Source organism: Haplochromis burtoni, unplaced genomic scaffold, assembly GCF_018398535.1.
Source record: "Haplochromis burtoni strain Fernald_Lab_line unplaced genomic scaffold, NCSU_Asbu1 Contig_24, whole genome shotgun sequence".
Lineage (NCBI taxonomy): Eukaryota > Metazoa > Chordata > Actinopteri > Cichliformes > Cichlidae > Haplochromis > Haplochromis burtoni.
Window position 1 is genome coordinate 1,016,912 of NW_024582385.1, and position 17,672 is coordinate 1,034,583.

Sequence of the window (17,672 nt, forward strand, 5' to 3'; positions counted from 1 at the left end):
TATACTGGTAACTCTAACCAGTAGGCAGCAGAAAACAAATCCAGAATTATCACACGATATTAACGTAATGACTATCATATAAAAATAAAAGTTGCAGTCAAGCACCCAAAACACACGAATGGAAGTTTGTTGTCTCACTCAAGAAGAATCCACAAAACAGATCATTTTTCAAGAATTTCTCACTTTTATTGAACAGTCAACTCACCTGTAGCTAAATCTGTAGTTGTCACTTCAACATTTTGCCCTATTATAAAACTAAGATGAAAATATTCTAACAAAAAGGCAGCCATGTGAAAGTTATAATACTTGATACGTCTAGAAAAAAAACAATCATGGCGTAACAGAAGAGGCAGAGGCAGATTGGATTAGCAAGGAAACAGGTTTCCACATGTGCCTTATTCTGTCTGTCACACAAGGATAAAATATACAATTTCAAATAAGTCCGAGTCCTCTCAGAGGGGGAATTACAATAGAAACATGTAAAGACCACTCTCCAGTCTGTGTCCTCTTATAAAACCAGAGTAAGGTAAGTGTCGTGGAACAATCCAGCTGTACAGCTTTATAAGTATGAGTGAGACTAATCAGGGATTTTTTTTTCAAATCTTTTCTTTTTTTTAAAAAAAACAATTTTGACATAACTGGCTAAAATGAAACAAATAAATAAAATAAGAATTCCTTTCTAACTCTGGTACCATAATGTTTTGAGAGCTTTTGCCCATTAATTAACCCCACAGGCACATATCAGCCAATGATAAACTCGTGTTCTATTTTAACTTTTGTAAACAGATTTTAAATACCGTATTTTCTGCACAATAAGGCGCACTTAAAATCCTTTAATTTTCACAAAAATCCACAGTGATCTGGTGCACCTTATGTATGAATTCTGGTTGTGCTTACTAACCCTCGAACCGAATTTATGTCCTACCCGGCGCTCAAAAATCTGTCAAAAAATGTTTTAGTACGACTTTGGTAAGCTACGAAGCCGCACCGCTTGATGGATTGTTGGAACATTACGGCTACTGAAGTCAGGAGCCTTGCGGAGTAATCTGGGTCCTAAACTCCGTCCATTTCAGGTCTCAAAGTCACACAATCACTGCGGCATCACTGAGAGTTAAAAACTGTCTAAATTCTTTCATCTTTAATAAAATGATCAGCGTTGCTGCTTTACCAGGTGTAACAATTAAGTTTAACATCCAGGCAGTTAGCTTGCTAGCTTCCACCTAAACATGATATAGCATGTTCTGACTGAGAGATTTCTGAAAATTAAACGTACAGCTCTGCTATCACTTCCAACATAAATGAAGACAGAAAACTAAACAGCAGTGACGTTTGTAGGGTTACTGACGTTGGGCTAGCTGGTATATAATGATGCGCTATGTGATCGCTAGCGACACAGCTATGTTAGCATAACATAAACACAGTGAAGCTGGAGGATGAACGCTAACTTTTTTCCACTCGATAAAGGTTAACGTGAGGGTTCCTGATGGTTAGAGACAAATGCAATCACATGGCAGGATGCTGTAAACGGACCAAACTTCAGTCAGGAGAACAACTGAGATAATCCATCCACAACACAGAGAATTCAACATTAACGAATCAATGGTACGGAAGTGGAGGAAGCAAGAAGAATGAGTAAAGTTTGACTTATCTGACTGTTTTGTTTCGCTTAATGCGCCTTATAATCCGGTGCGCCGTATGGTCCGGAAAATACGGTAATTTAAGCCAAACAAATATCTTCTTAGAACATAAATGTTAATGGCTAACCATATCAGAAGAATTTGGCTGAAACTGGTAATAGTACATAGAACATCTGAGAAAACCCCCAAATACATGATATTAAAACACTCCCAAGTTTGTCATCATGAAGAAATCACTACCCAGTGGACAATTATGATGGAAGATTAAGAAAAGTAAGCAACAGGCCATAAATGGAAAACTTTTAATTGTCAGGACTTAAACGTGATATGTGCTCAGCAGATCAGTACCCTGATGAAAGAAGACGTGTCAGATCTCTGACGTCAAACTCTAGTTTGCAGCTGTGGCTGTTCTGGTCAGCGACTGAGGCCTCCATGAGAATATCTGACGTAGCCATTCTCGGGATACAGAGAAAGTTCCTCTGTACTGCTGAGCCCATTGTTAAGCTCTGGAAATAACAACAACAAACAGGATTCATACACACTGCAAAGTCACCTTCAGTCAGGCCACAGCATGAACACGCATTGGCAAAGCGCGTTAGCTGGATTTGTACTTAATAGGTGTACTAGGGGTGGCAAACTCCAGGCCTCAAGGGCCGCTGTCCTGCAGGTTTTAGATCTCACCCTGGGTCAACACACCTGAATCAAATGATTAGTTCATTACCAGGCCTCTGGAGAACTTCAAGACTTGTTGAGGAGGTCATTTAGCCATTTAAATCAGCTGTGTTGGATCAAAGACCCATCTAAAACCTGCAGGACACCGGCTCTTGAGGCCTGGAGTTCCTCACCCCTGGTCTAGAATTAAGTTTAGGTCATCACATATCCAAAGACTTTTGGTCAATATGGGCCAAATTAACACCAACAACAGTATCCACAAACAAAAAGTGTTGTTTTTTTTTTAATCCACCAGGTTCAAAGGCTACGATACAAAAACTCTGAAGTTCATTCTTGGGCTTCTATGAAAATTAAACGAACAGCTTACAAAAACATAGCCCACTTAAACCCAGACAAACAGAGTTACAGCTCATTCTTTTGCTGCTGCTCTTGCCTTGCTATTGAAGGTGTGTTTTCGCATTATAAACAAATCTCTACAGGCTATAATAAAAACAGTGTGTGCCTCCCACAGGAGCTGACTCGATAAGTTGTGATGATGTGCGACTGCTATCTAAGCTTCACCTGAGAATATGAGCTTCTCCTTCATGATGTTGACGTCACGACTGGACCTTCGCGCTACAGCGCTCAGCATGATGTGTTCTGGGTTATAGTTTTGCATCCCGCTCATCCTCCACCTGTTACAGCACACACACAGATTCTTACATCGCATGAAAGGCAGCAACCGCAGCTGTTATCAAGACCAGAGATGGGCAGTAACGCGTTACTGTAATCCGATTACTTTTTTCAAGTAACGAGTAAAGTAAGGGATTACTATTGCAGAAACGGTAATTAGATTACCGAAAGAGTGAGTGTAAACACAAAAAAAATATTTTATTTTATGTGCTGGAATGTGCAGAAAATAAGTTAAAAGATTAAAACTAATAAAACAAGTTTTAAAAAGAGACTTTTTCCATTTGATTACATTTTGTATGATGGATTATGCAGAAAAAGTAGAATTGGGCTGAAAGATCTATCGCTTTATCACCTATTCAGGTTGTAAATCGTGTTAGTAACTAAGTAATTAATTACTTTTGAAAATAAGTAATCAGTAAAGTAACGGGATTACTTTTTTAGGGAAGTAATCAGTAATTAGTTACTGATTACTTTTTTCAAGTAACTTGACCAACACTGATCAAGACATCCTTTAATTCAGTAATATTTTTACACATAATATATACACTTAGAATAATTATTGAAGCCCTGCTGAATTTGTAAGCTCGCTCAGTTACAAAGAAATGCACTTGTGTTGGTCTGTGCTCGATCATCCAGGTAAAGAAATCCCACTCTCATCCGAATGTCTTCTTCAGTCAGTCACTCGCACGAGTGATAAGCGTTTCTCTCACTGAAAGCTCTACATCCAGATGAACAGAATCAACTTTTAAAGAAATGAACAGTTTCTAATTTTTATGGCAGTTTTTTTTAATTGAGAGAGACAGAACATCAAACAACAATCAAGAAAAAAAAAACACATAAAAGTTATAAATTGACCTGCATGTCACTGACTCTATTAAGTATTTTATCCCCAAGCAAAACAACACTTAGTATTTGGCTGAGAAACCCTTGTTGGCAAGCAAAAGCAGTAAGTTTATTGTAGTTGGAGACTGAAGCCACCCCATGACTGTAATGCGCTTCTTCTTTAGTCACTTGCCTTGGACTTGTTTTTGATGCTGGAAAGACTCATCATGACCCATCTTAGTGTTGTGGCTGAGGGAAGGATGTGTGCACACAGCCAGTCAGTGCGAGCCAAAACTCTAGATGCGTTGTAGGATGTTTCACTCAGTGATATGTAAATCCATTTATAACTTTCTGTTTTTGATTGCTATTCTCTCTCTCTCCGTTAAAATGAAACTACTACAAAATGAAAGACTGTATTTCTTTGCAAGTGAGCAAATGTACAAATCTAGCAGGGGATCAAATAATTACTTCCCCCAGTGTAAAAGGCAAGGCAGTGTAGTGAAAGATAGGAAGGGGACCAGCTTTGGGGTGTTGGGCGCAAAAAGCACAAGGAAGACAGACAAGGAGGCAGAAACAAAGGCCAAGGCAGACATAGCAGTTACCTGATCATATGATAGCTGACAGATGCCAGAGGGCAGCAGAGGAAGGTTGCATGCAGATCAGGTAGAGCACAGGACAAAGAAAGAATGTCAGAGGAGAAAGAGAGGACAGTAAGACAGGGAGAGGTTGTAGAAAGGAGAAGAAACATGGAAATACCCAGAGGACAAGGAGAAAAAAGAAAGAAAAGAAAGAGTAGAATAAACAGTCAGTGTCGAAGCAGCAGACCAGACAAAGCCACGACTCAACCCGGCTGATGTTAACACGGTGAATACATTCACAACACCGACAAACATTTAGACACACCGAATCGTTCAGAGGTTTGAATTCTACATTTCAAAACTGCAAAGTAAATGAAGTGATTATTATGAACAACTATACTCCCACACACAACACTGATCTAATGATGTCACATATCCAGTTTACCCAAATGAATGTTTTCTCAGGGCCCTCTACTAATGCCTCTTTAGTTTCATTTCAAACTCTGCACTGCAAATAAAATTGTATTAATCTCCATTTTGGGGGCAGAAAAACCAAAAAAAGCTGTATAATTTTTAACAACCATGAGTCATTTTAGATAGTGACCTTAAAATAAAATAATACTATTATTAAAATAATTCAGTACAGCGGTCCCTCATTTATCGCGGGAGTTACATCCTAAAAATAACCTGCTATAGGTGAAATCCGCGAAGTAGTCAACTTTATTTTTTACAATTATTAAGATGCTTTAAGGCTGGAAAACCTCTCACTACACACTTTATACACTTTTCTCTTTTGTTTAAACTCTCAAAGTTCAAACCTTGTAGAAACATAAGTCCAGTATTATAGAATGAAACCAAAGGCACCGCAGGAGCCTCTGACGGTGCAAAACGTTTCATCGGCGTCGTTGTGTTTGATGGGAGAAAACGTACAACATACAGTACAGCACAGAGTCACACTGCTAGCGATTGCAGATGTATGTAAATTTGACAAGCTGACATTCTGTACTGTACAGGAGACACGGCACGAGATTGATTGACAATGGTCTACAGCCAATCAGGACGCAGAACACAATGCGCTGTAAGAAAAAACAAACAAACATGGAAAATTGCACAAAAAAAATATCTGCAAAACAGCAAGGCCGCGAAAGGTGAACCGCGTTATAGCGAGGGACCGCTGTATTGGGAATTCTGTACTCCTTTCTCATCCAATTGTTTCAATCATTCATTTATAGGACTGACAGAATAGCAGTAATATTTCTTGTCCAGTAAATCATCTGCTGTCATCACCCAGACATCTGTCTTTGTAAAGAACCATTTTTAGGCTGGTATCTCATGTATTATGGAGCATGCATGAGTCACTTGGCTGGTATTCATTAAATTATTATTGCGTTATACTGTGTTTAAAGTCCCTGTTCATTACATGTATGTGTTGTACTTACTTCTGAAAAAAGAAAACCCCTATGACTATGGCGACGGACACTAGATCTGAAGTCATCCAGATGAAGTTGTAAGCGCTCTGGCTCTGCAAGACAGGAGAAGAAGAGTAGTTTCTGCTCATTGCCATCAGAGGTCCCCATAAACACTGATGTCTTCTAGAGCAGTGAGTAAGGCTGCAGTTTTCTTCAGATCTGTGCCCTTGTCTTAGATTTTCTCAGACTTTTTTGCCAGGGTCCTTTTGTTCTATAATGTCACAGTGCACCTAAAGCCCGCTGCTGGGCTCATATTTCTCTGCGCCTTAGCCCTCAAGTCTTGCTGGGCCATCGTCAGTCTCTGTCCGCTCTCCTGCTGTCCTTTCATCTCGATGTGTGACCTTGTTTGCTTGTGCACTGTGCGTGTGTGTGTTGCATCTATTGAAAGAACGGAGAGCTGTTTACCATGAGCCAGATGGGATAAGGCACCTTTCGGAGGACATGGGGGGCATCAGAAGACACAGAAGGCACCCCACTACACCACAGAATGGAGTAGAGCCAGGGCTCATTCACCGGGTAGACAGTCACACTCACATTATTGGCCAGGTACTCCCTGGGGGAAAGAAAAATACAAGTCAGCACTGAAAAGAGAGAAAGAGAGGTCCACTTCATTTCACCTCTTTACTCCCTTGTCAACATTCACCTCTTATCATTCTGCAGCCACTGGAAAATATTGTGTGCATCGTGAAGCTGACTTTGTTTCATCTAAAGCTGCAACAGAGGTCCCAGAGGAGGGTAGAGCTTGTGTTCAAGGACCATAACAGTGTAATTCTGCAATTAGAAGTGTGCTGGGCTTACTTGGGTATTGTAGCTCATTGACCAGACTGTCCTGTTTTTATAAAACAAGTTTTTGCTAATTCAAAGAAAACTGTCTTTTTTTTCTTAGGTGCTGTGTAGAATCCATCCTCCAAGTTTAACATTGCAGAGAAAATGTAATGCGAAGTAACCAGTGTCTTGGTAGTTGGCAGTTTAACTCTCCTGTTTAATGTGTAGAAGACACAGCACCCAGTAGACTGCAACACTGCTACAGCTGTCAATGAACGGGGCACTAACTCTACCACTTTTTAATGATGTAAAAATGGACCGTTTGACATGAGAGTCTCTGAGGACTGACTCACCTTTGGAGCCAGCTTAACGTTAACCACTAGAGGAAGTTCAGATTTTAGCACTTTTAGGTCATTTTTGGTGTAATTCTTCAGCCCTGGAGCCCTGAGCTTGGTACTGATAAATGTCACTTGAAGCAGCTAACCTCGAGCAGAAATAGTGAGCTTTTTAAATCCAAAACCAGTCAGAAGATATTCCCTTTAGTGTTAACTATATTTAACTGTTTCAGGGATTAGTTCCCCTTTTAAATACACTTTATCAAGCTACAGAACAAGTTAAGCAAACAATTAGGTTTGTAAATTGTTGTTGTTTTTTTATTTTGCTTAAAATGACACAAAACGCCTCCTGTGACATTTCTTTAGGGTTCTTCTGAGCCTTTTTTCCTTTGCTTAGTAGCAGCTGCTTGCTCTTACTGTAGCTCTTTGTGGCTAGCCTTGCTGTAGTGGAGGGTCAGACTTGTAATTCCTCTCTGCCTTATCGCTTCCACTGACAGCTTCTCACTTGTGGTCTGGTGAAGCCCTCGCACCCTCCCCCTGTCTGTGTCGGGGGTCCACGTCACCTGGGACAAACATATATCACATGGAAAGACTCAGATCAGATAAAATGTAGTTTTAATTGCTTTGCGTGAAGGTGCTTATTATAATATCGTAAGCTGTCATACACTGGTATACAGTATTTAAGGAAAACAATTAAAATATTTGTCACACTTGCTGAGGACGAACGATTTGTCACAACAATTCACAGAATCATTTCCTTATTGGAATATTTATAATATTTAATATTTACTGTGTTTAAAGGGGGAACAGTACTACAGGCAACAGCTAAATTCATTTAAGGATTATTGTGGAGGGACCTACAGTCCTCACCCTCTTTAGGGGAATCCCCGCTTTCTGCACAGCCCGCAGCGTGTCCATGAACCAGCTGCGGTAGCGTGGGTGCTCTGGTGGAGGTTTGTGAATGTTGAGCAGCGCGGAGCTGTTGGCCTTGGCTGCCAGACGAAGCATTTCCACCAGACTGCAAACCGTCTGGTTGCCTATTCTGCTCCGCTCCTTCGCTGTCAGTGATGCTGCTGTCCAGTAGGGGTCACTCTACAAGCAGAGGAAAGAAACAAGAGCGAGGTAGACACTGAGGTGGAGCATATTTGTTTATCTTTCCACATTATATGCAGCTTATTGTAGCAGTTTGAAATCGGCATTAAATTATTTTTGATAAAATGTTCTAGAAAATTTTTAAAGCGTCTGCAGATTTTAGATCTTAATCCTTTAAATTCTAAAAGGAAAATGAGACACACAGTTTTGCTATTTGAGGGGAAAATTTATTTTAGAGCTGATGGACTTGAGGTGGCTTTAGATGAAGTGGATTTTAGTACCTCCAAAAACCACTGGCCTGCATTGAGAGAGCGTATCTCTGTCCAGTTGAAAAAGGAGGCATCTTCATACTGTCTGGCTGGAAACACCTTAGTGACATCTGTGGTCCGCCTCAGAGTGTGGTCTCGCATGAGGAAGGGAACCCCATCGACACTGGAAGAAGTAAAGCACTTTAAAATTTATAGGAAAACTAAACATAACATAGTTTAAATGAAAAAGCAGCAGCGAAATGTGTTAATAATCACCAAACACTGAAGGGCAACAGATCTGAATCACACATTTCTCTCTTAATTTCCCATTAACTGTAATTATTTCTACCACACAACCTGCGTGTCAAATGGGATCCATATGTGGACCTTCAGCTACATGCATTAAATGCAAACAAAAGTTAATGTGTGATTTATAACCTTATGGTGACATCAGCCTCCAAGGAGCTGGCACCATGCTGCAGGGCTCTGTTAAAGGACACCACGGTGTTCTCTGGAGCCAGCTAGAGCAAAGAGATCACAGAAAGACTACTGTCAGTCACTTGATGTGTGCACAAAACACACACCAAGAGGAAATAATAGAATTATAAGAACATTATGTTCAACTTGTGCAAAAGGCTTCCTTCCCTTTAAATCTAGTCATCAAACATTCTTTATGAGCCAAGCAGCTCATTATTTTCACAATCCTATGTTTAAATGTTAATATCACAACTTTCTCACATTTTTCTCATATGTAGAGATAATACTTTTTCTTCACAGGATAAAAACCACAAAGTGCTTAACAATAATATAAAACATAAACATAAAACAGCACAAATCTAATTAAAAGCTAGTCTAAATAAATAAGTCTTAAGATGATGCTTAAAAGAATAAATACAATCCAGGCAACGTAAAGATGGAGGGAGAGAATTCCACAACCTGGGGGCCACTGCTCTAAAAGATCTGTTACCTCTGGTTTTAAAACATGCTCGGGGGACGACCAACAGCCTTTGATTAGATGATCTTAGGCTGCGAGAGGGAGCGTGAGGTTCTAAAACATCAGAAATATAGACAGGAGCGTCACGATTCAAAGCTTTAAAGGTCTGTATTAAGTGAAAATGAATTCTAAAATGTACTGGAAGCCAGTGTAATGAGCGTAACACTGGTGTAATGTGCTCTCTTTTTCGTGTCTTTATTAAAAGCCTTGCAGGAGCATTCTGGACTGACTGGCAAAGAAAAAGACTGTTACAATAATCTAAACGAGAAGAAATAAAAGCATGAATAATCATTTCTAACTCAGATTTAGACAAAAAAGTTTCCAGTTTGGAGATATTTCTAAGCTGAAAGAGGCGGTTCCTAATTAACTGTTGAGAGTATTGCTCTAGAGACATGGCAGAATCAAAAACAACACTGAGATACCTGAGGCTCATGTGAACAGATGATCCAAGAGAACCAAGATGCTGTTTGATTATAGATATCTGGCTGTCAGGGGCAATAATTAATGTTTCTGACTTCTCAGAGTTCAACTGCAAGTAGTTGTCTCCAAGCCACTGTTTAATGGAAGCTAAACATTTTATTCAAGAAGACAGTTTATGGACTTCCATCGGCTTGGGGGCGACTGTGGCTCAGGGGGTTGGGAATCGCATTTGTAACCGGAAGGTCGCCGGTTCGATCCCTGGGCTCTCTGTCCTGGTCGTTGTGTCCTTGGGCAAGACACTTTACCCTACTTGCCTACTGGTGTTGGCCAGAGGGGCCGATGGCGCGATATGGCAGCCTCGCTTCTGTCAGTCTGCCCCAGGGCAGCTGTGGCTACAGCTGTAGCTGCCTCCACCAGTGCATGAATGTGAGAATGAATAGTGGAATTGTAAAGTGCTTTGGGTGCCTAGAAAAGCGCTATATAAATCCAATCCATTATTATTATTATTAAAAGAGCAGTAAATCTGAATATCAATAGCATAGAAGTGATAAGACACATTAGGGCAGGGGTGGGCAACTCCAGGCCTCGAGGGCTGGTGTCCCTGCAGGTTTTAGATGTGTCCTCAAACCAACACAGCTGATTTAAATGGCTAAATTAGCTCCTGCAGTTCTCCAGAGGCCTGGTAACGAACTAATCATGTGATTCAGGTGTGTTGACCCAAGGTGAGATCTAAAACCTGCAGGACACCGGCCCTCGGGGCCTGGAATTGCCTAATGGTAAGTCCTAGGGGTAACATGTACAGGAGAAAAAGGTCCCAGAACTGAACTGCTGGGTCTGCGCTTCCACAGGCTCCGCTAGTTTAGAGACTTATTCTCGTGAAGGACAAAAACAAGACAGAACATCTTCAACCGGTCTTTTACTTGCTAGCGATGGAAGACTGGTCGGAACCAGGCTTTTGGGGCTCAACGCTCCTCACCTGTCTTTAAACCAGCTTCTTCAAAGAGCAGCCCTCCTCGTAGCCTTTTATTCCCATGACAGTTACAGTTTGCACAACACAAGCACCTCCCCTCATAAAACCCCCCTATGGTTCTAAAAGATAAGGCAGTATGTGTGTGTATGTGTAAGCACCTGTATGCATGTGTATGCATGTGTATGCATGTGCAAGAACGTGTGTGTGTATGTGAGAATGTGTGTGTCATAGGTGTGACCTCCTGCTCGCCAAAAGGATCATAACAACAGGAAGCTTACAACACAAGAAACAGATCTTTCATATAGGATGTGCCTATAATGAAGCCTCTTCAGCCTCCCCCAGCTCCAGAGTAGCTGGAGAGGTGGTCAGAGACAAAGGAAGGTCTTTGATCCTGCTGCTCGCACTAAGACTTTACAAATTTAAGAAACACAATGACAACATTCAACAATTTGACTCCAACATGAACCCTGTGGGACCCCACATGTCAGGTCCTTAGAGTGCGACATAAACTCATTTGCAAAAACACTAAAAGATTTAAGTATGAAATACAAATAACATAACAAATTATAGCGCTCCATGAGCACAAACCGAATCATAGTTTAATAATAGTTCTAAGGCTTTTTGTAAATTTTTGACCAATAAATCATCAAGTAGACATTGAAGACCTTGGAGGATCTAAGCCAAGTTTGAATGGATTGTTACCATGACCCAACTCAAAGTTTTACCAGTATTCATTCAAAGCTTTTCAAGCTATCATGTTTACAGACAGAATGACACGCACACACACAAACGTGATGGAGATAATAATACTGAGATGTACAGTACAGTATGTGGTGTAGTTGAGCTAAACCTGAATCACACACTAACGTTTTTACTGTATTTTGTTTCTATATAAATGATGACAGGCTCAGACATACACCTTGCAAAACTGATACATTATTTAGTCTGTAAACAGTCCTGTGAATTATGAATTGTTAAGGCTGTTTCAAACAGATGTGTGCAAATGGTATGTCAGCAACATTGCCTTGGTTTTTCTATGACACCTACACAACACATCATAGTTTAGTTCCATAAATTACATTACAATTGGAGTAAGGGACAGGCAGAAGAAATATAAGAGTTCTTCATTATCATATCAACGCATGCTGTTCGTTACATACGAGGGTTATGTGCAGCAGCACGATCAATGTGAGCGTCCACTTACAGAGAGAGAGATGCATTTTATATTAGTCTGTGTTGATTTATCTAAAACCTACGTGCAGTTTTGGTACACTGCACTGAGGTGAAAGCAAGGCATATCTGCGAATATCACTGTTTGTAGAGCGCGTGTGCCTCGAGAAGGAAAGCAAACACAGCTCTGAACGTCTCTGTGCATCTCTTATCTACCTGCCCAGCTGTGAAATGACAGAATGTTGCTGACGCACTCTCACACTGAGCCTGACACTATCGCTTGTGTTCTGTAGCTATACACCGCATTTGTTGTACAGAGTGTGCAGAAAAATTCTTGCATCTTCTTCTTTCTGTTTTTTCCTTTCTTTGTTAATACCCAAACAGCTTTGTGGAGCCCAGCAAAAACCGAACACTTGGTACTCCTGGCAGCCGCGCCTCTCCCACAAAGAGCCGATTTGAACAATTAAGTGGATCAGGTAGTAAAGTCTGGCAAAGCCCCAACTTACCATAGGAGCTCCTCTTCGGCCAATGACGCTTGGTCGCGGTTTGAGGCTATGACGGTCCATGATGCAGGGGCAGGTGAATGTGAGCGGTGCCAAACAGAGAGCAAGGAGGACTACAATGTAGATAAACAACACCATCACCTGGATATCTAAGAGAGTGCAAAAAGGGTTGTTAGTGTCATAATGCAACTTCAGCTCATTCCATCTACTCCTAATAACAAACAGTAGTTAGCTTTGTGTGCTTTGATGGGTGGTAAGAGTGCAGGCAGCTGCTTGAATAAGGAAAAACAATCCACTAAAGCAGGGTAAATTAGACAATGACATACGTGTACAGACAAATAATACTGAATGCAACTTTACGTTTCAAATAGGAACATCAAATCAATCCCCAACATGATATTTACTTGAAACACAAGGCAGCACTTACTGGATTTCTCTCTGCGGACAACATATCCAGCTACCAGCCAGCTGATAGCTGTCACTGTTACCAGGGCGACAAGATGCAGGAAAGGTGCTGTGTACTGATAACAAAGCGTAAATGTGAAATGCTGGCCTTAAAAGATGGTTAGTCATTACACAGCATCAGAGCAAAGCTTTGCCACATTGTTATGATAAATACACACACAGCATAATGATTGAACAGGAGAATATATCAAATGTTACGTTCCATAGAACAAATAACTTTGTATTGTAAGGTGAAGGCCCTACAATAACAGAGAGAAAACACCAACAATCAAATGAACACTTACGAGCAAACACTTGGCAACAGTGGGAAGGAAAAACTCCCTTTTAACAGGAAAGAAATCTCTGACAGAAACAGGCTCAGGGGGACTAACTAATTAACAAATAGTAGGGGAGGAGCTGATATGGATTCTAAACACTTGGACAGGACATCTGTAACACACTTGACATCATATCAATGCCTCAAAGTCACCGATCAGAGAACAATTGAGAAGATGTTTATGAAACCTACATGTTTATATTTTTGTAATGAAAGTTATCTGATCCAGAAAACTGCATAGAATTAATTGAGCATATTTGCATATTTGGCCATATTTGACCCACCTCACCCTAACACCACTTGCCTGTAGACCTGGCAGAGCTTGAAACATGAATCCAGTGCAGAGATTTTTTATTTGGAAATTCTTTTTTTGCAATAATGTTTTTGAAAATGCAGACCTCACCATCCCAGTATAAATTCCAAATAATATATGCTGAAGCAGTTCAACTCAGTTTTTTGTACAATTGAATTATTTTCATGGAGCATTAAATATATAATTTTAGCCAATTGGATCGGAAAAATAGAGAATATAATCAACTTTTAGTACAGTGTTGTTAACTGTAGACGAACCTGCAGTGACGCTAGCAGAATGTCCCACTCGTCTCCCCATAAGTCATCGACAAAAATGACACCAGAGATAGTGGTGAGCAGTGTAGCCAGCACCCCCATCTGTGGAGAACAGACACCTGATGAACCTGACTTTGCTTTGAAAGCATCAGAGGAGCAAATCAATGGCAGGATTGTTTTTTCACACCGTACCTTGTGAACCCAATAGAGATTCAGCTGCTGGCCCAAAGATATGTGGAAAAGTGCTAAGATCTGCAAAAAGAGTAAGATTCGTTAAGTTGTATGTCTTAACTGATCAATGAACAAGTCTGCTAACATTTGCGAGTGTTACCAATAAGAATGTGACGTAGCTGAATCCCACGGTGGTGGAAGCGAGGATGGGCATAGTCTCATCTCTCCATTCTCCAGAACGGTTGTACACCAGCCTGGAATGAACAGAACGAATGTTGGTGGTATGACTAATTCAGTTTTGTCAAATAGAGTAATTTGCCTTAATTGCACATGACATCGTGACACTCATGATGCTCCCTGTCCAGGATGTGTACATCCTCATCCTTGAAAGTGTCCACGTTGACACTCCTCATCACTGAAAGACTGTGGGATTTACTTACCTGCATGCATCAACCTATTTGTTCGTGGTATTTATTTAAAATACACATGCTGAAGGGGCTTGCTGCCACCCCACTGTGGTAAGGTCACCACTCTGCTGTCCTTGATCAACCATTACCAAACATGCAAGTCTTAAACAGCTTTTCAGCGAAAGTAATATAATGAAAAATACGACTCACCAATTGAAGTCATTAAAATCATTTCGAGCCATCAACCAGAAGTAACCCCAAAAGAGAAGCAGAAGAAAGGAGCTGCACAGGATGACGAACCACGTACACTCCCACTGGAAGAGGACACAAACAGCTGATTGTGGACTATGTGGACATAATTTCCCTTCAATTTGTTCTTTTATTCATTGTTTCTGGGAAACATTTGTAACATTGGTTTTGAAAATATTTCAGGGTTTCCACAGTAGTAGGAAAAACCCCCCTTTAACAGGAAGAACATCTGACAGAACCAAGCTCAGCGTGGGGCAGCCATCTGCTGTGACCGATTGAGGGTGAGGGGAGGGAGACAGGACAAAGACACACCGTGGACGAGAGCCAGAGATTAAATGCAAATGGTTTATGAACACATAAAGAGTAAAAAGAGGTGAATGAAGAAGACACACTCATCATGGGAAGCCCCCAGCAGACAAGGCATATTGCAGTGTAACTAAGTGAGGGTTCAGGGTCACCTGATCCAGCACTAACTGTAAGCTTTATCAGAAAGGAAAGTTTTAAGCCTAATCTTAATCTACATGCTTGCTGGGGCATGTGGGGCAAAAACAGAGAGGAGAGCCTGAGCAGCCAGTCAAGGACTCTTCCCTTCACTAGTTAACAGGCTAAGGAGCTAATTCCATATAAGGGGAGGTGTAGAGTATGATAGGCCAGTCAACAGATCCTATTGAGCACTGATCAGCTTTGCATCACACCGTGCCTGGACTCACCATTTCCAGTGGCTTATGTAAGAGGTTCAGAGATTATTACATGGGTGTGCAGGTAAAGACCAAATGGCCGCACTAATGAATGTGTTGAGCCATCAGTGAAAAGCCTGTGAAAGGTTTTAGCCAGGAGAAGAGAGGCCATCCATCAGTGAAAATCTTCTTGGCCACAAAAACATGACAGCAAGGCGGAAATATCACAACAGCCAGAGGATCTTTTTAGTTTGTGTAGCAGCTACCGGGATCTTAAAGTAGTGAGCATATAATAAAGAACTATATGACACTGAGCCAACGTCACATTTACCTCGTGCTCCCGTGGAAACGCAGTCCAAGCTATGAGTCATTGTTATGGAGTCAAAATTATCTCTTTACAAAAATACCGCATCCAAAGCAATATCCAGTCCTCACCTCTATAAAAAACAACCATATATTTGCTGGACAAGGGTTCTAGTTCCTTAATCTACCACCCGCTGTTGGTAGGATTAAGGGGTCACCCATGGGGTCAGAAAAGGGTTGTGACCAGCAGCTGAAGTAATCTCCGGCTGAGAAAAGTCCTTGGTAATGAAAATGGTAATAGAGACAAGCGTGGCAAAATTGCCCTAGGTAAGGGCCTAAGCCAAGTGTACCATCAGTGTACAACAGACAACATATAACAGTATTTTATGTAAAGTTAATGGACAAAGTAATGAAGATGATGGAATTTGTTTTATTTATATGAAAACAAAACTGAACTGAACTGAATAAATAAAATAGAGAGACCTTCTTTGTTATATAGCTTCTATTAAACATATTTCTTTTCATCCACTCTTCCAAAGCCTGGTTGTTGTTTTCACTTTGTAACCTTTAACAAGTCATTCTCATTGTGCAGTTTCAATTTACTTTGAAGTCTAGCTGTCCAGCACATGGTGCTTTCTCCTGAGTGATATATGGCTTTCAAAGATCCCTCCAAGTCTCCATTTAGCACTGCTGGTACCCATCCACTGACAGTGCTTATAGGTCCTGATCTTCTTACTCCACTTGACTTCACCACACCACAAACCTCTGTTTTTAAGGTAATTCATTTTGGGAAACCTAAATGTACAACAACATACAAACTAGGTGGAGTGAGAGCTATCGCTTATCGATTGAATGGAATCAAAGTATTGATCTGAGTGGGTCAGATCAGCTCCGAACGAAAGGGTTAAGGAAGGAAATCGAGAAGCAGTTCTTGTGGAAGTGGCAGTGCGGTCATGGGAGTGTTACCTAAATGTTGCAACGCAGCCAGTTAAAGAATGTTAGCTACCGCTCACAGCTCGTCTGCAGGCTTTATTTAAATGGAAAACTTCCACAACAGGCAAAAAAAAAGCTTTTTACTAAAAAAAAAAAAAAGATTTAGAGCAGAAGTTTTTTGCACTGCATTTTAAAATGAAAACAATAGCATTTATTTACAATTAAAGACACAGAGCAGAAAGTGTGTTACTGTTTTACATCCACAGACACACAAGAAAAGAAGCAGGCAACATGTAAAGTTATGGCAATTTTATTTTTGTATTTCAGTGCATGTATTTAGATTAGAGTTTTTAAAAAACAAACAAACGTCCCAAGAAGAAGGATGGGGAGAAAGAAAGGTGGAGAGAGGAGGAAGAAACTATTGATGCTGCTGGGTCAATTCTTTCTCAGCAGTCTGCTCCAGAATCCCCTCCTGTCCTCGGCTTTCTTTTCTTTTGCCTTCAGTTCTTTTAAGGTTTTGTTGAGCTGCTCCTCGGCATCTTTAAATTTTTCTTTCAGCTGCTGTTTGGCCAGTTTCCCTTTGTGTTTGAGGAGCTCTTTAGCTTCCTTTTTGTGCTTTCGCATTTCTTTAAGTGCGTCTTTGCAGTCTTTCTTGGTCACCGTCGTTTCTTTCTTGAATGCCTTCACCTCAATTTTCTCTTCTGCAAGTTCTTCTTGCACTTTCATCAGTTCCTTCTTCATGTTTTCATTGTGACTCTTTGTATCTTCCATTTCTTTCTTTGCTTCCTGTATTTTAATTTTCTCTTCCTCCAACACTTTTTGAGCTTCCAACAATTCTTTCTTCAAATTTTTAATTTCATTTTCTGCCTCATGTTTACATTTTTTCTCCTCTTCAAGTTGTTGCTTTACATGCAGTAATCCCTTCCTTAGTGTTTCAGCTTCAGCCATTAAATTTGCAGCTTCTTGAGTTGCCAACTGCATTTTCTTTTTTCCCTCTTCAAAAGCTTCCTGCACCTCCTGTAATTCCTGCATCACATTTCCTGCCTCCTTCTTTGCAGTTTTGCTTTTCTCTTCCTCCAATGCTTTTTGAGCTTCCAACAGTTCTTTCTTCATCTTTTCATTCTCCTTTTCTGCCTGTTGTTTTCCCATTTTCTCTCCTTTAAGTTTGAGACCCACATGCAGTAATTCCTGCAATACTACTTCAGTTTCAAACTTTGAATTTTTAGCTTCTCCTCTT

General features: G+C 40.6%; 1 protein-coding gene across 4 annotated transcripts in view; it reads right to left on the reverse strand.

Moving 5' to 3' along the window:
* Positions 1-1,608: 1,608 nt before the first annotated feature.
* gdpd5a (glycerophosphodiester phosphodiesterase domain containing 5a) overlaps positions 1,609-17,672 on the reverse strand; it is a 30,008-nt gene continuing 13,944 nt past the window's right edge. For 2 of the 4 annotated variants that reach the window (XM_005935967.3, XM_005935968.3), the window contains 15 exons: positions 14,484-14,587; positions 14,027-14,120; positions 13,888-13,947; positions 13,699-13,797; positions 12,775-12,868; positions 12,351-12,496; positions 8,729-8,811; positions 8,324-8,474; positions 7,812-8,042; positions 7,368-7,513; positions 6,256-6,403; positions 5,821-5,903; positions 4,406-4,420; positions 2,871-2,983; positions 1,609-2,143 (listed from right to left, as the gene is read on the reverse strand). In XM_005935967.3, the coding sequence (XP_005936029.1) occupies positions 2,052-2,143; positions 2,871-2,983; positions 4,406-4,420; positions 5,821-5,903; positions 6,256-6,403; positions 7,368-7,513; positions 7,812-8,042; positions 8,324-8,474; positions 8,729-8,811; positions 12,351-12,496; positions 12,775-12,868; positions 13,699-13,797; positions 13,888-13,947; positions 14,027-14,120; positions 14,484-14,587 (1,659 nt within the window). In that variant the 3' untranslated portion in view covers positions 1,609-2,051. The remainder of the gene's footprint in view (positions 2,144-2,870; positions 2,984-4,405; positions 4,421-5,820; positions 5,904-6,255; positions 6,404-7,367; positions 7,514-7,811; positions 8,043-8,323; positions 8,475-8,728; positions 8,812-12,350; positions 12,497-12,774; positions 12,869-13,698; positions 13,798-13,887; positions 13,948-14,026; positions 14,121-14,483; positions 14,588-17,672) is intronic. The other 2 variants (XM_005935969.3, XM_005935970.3) reach the window with 2 other exon arrangements.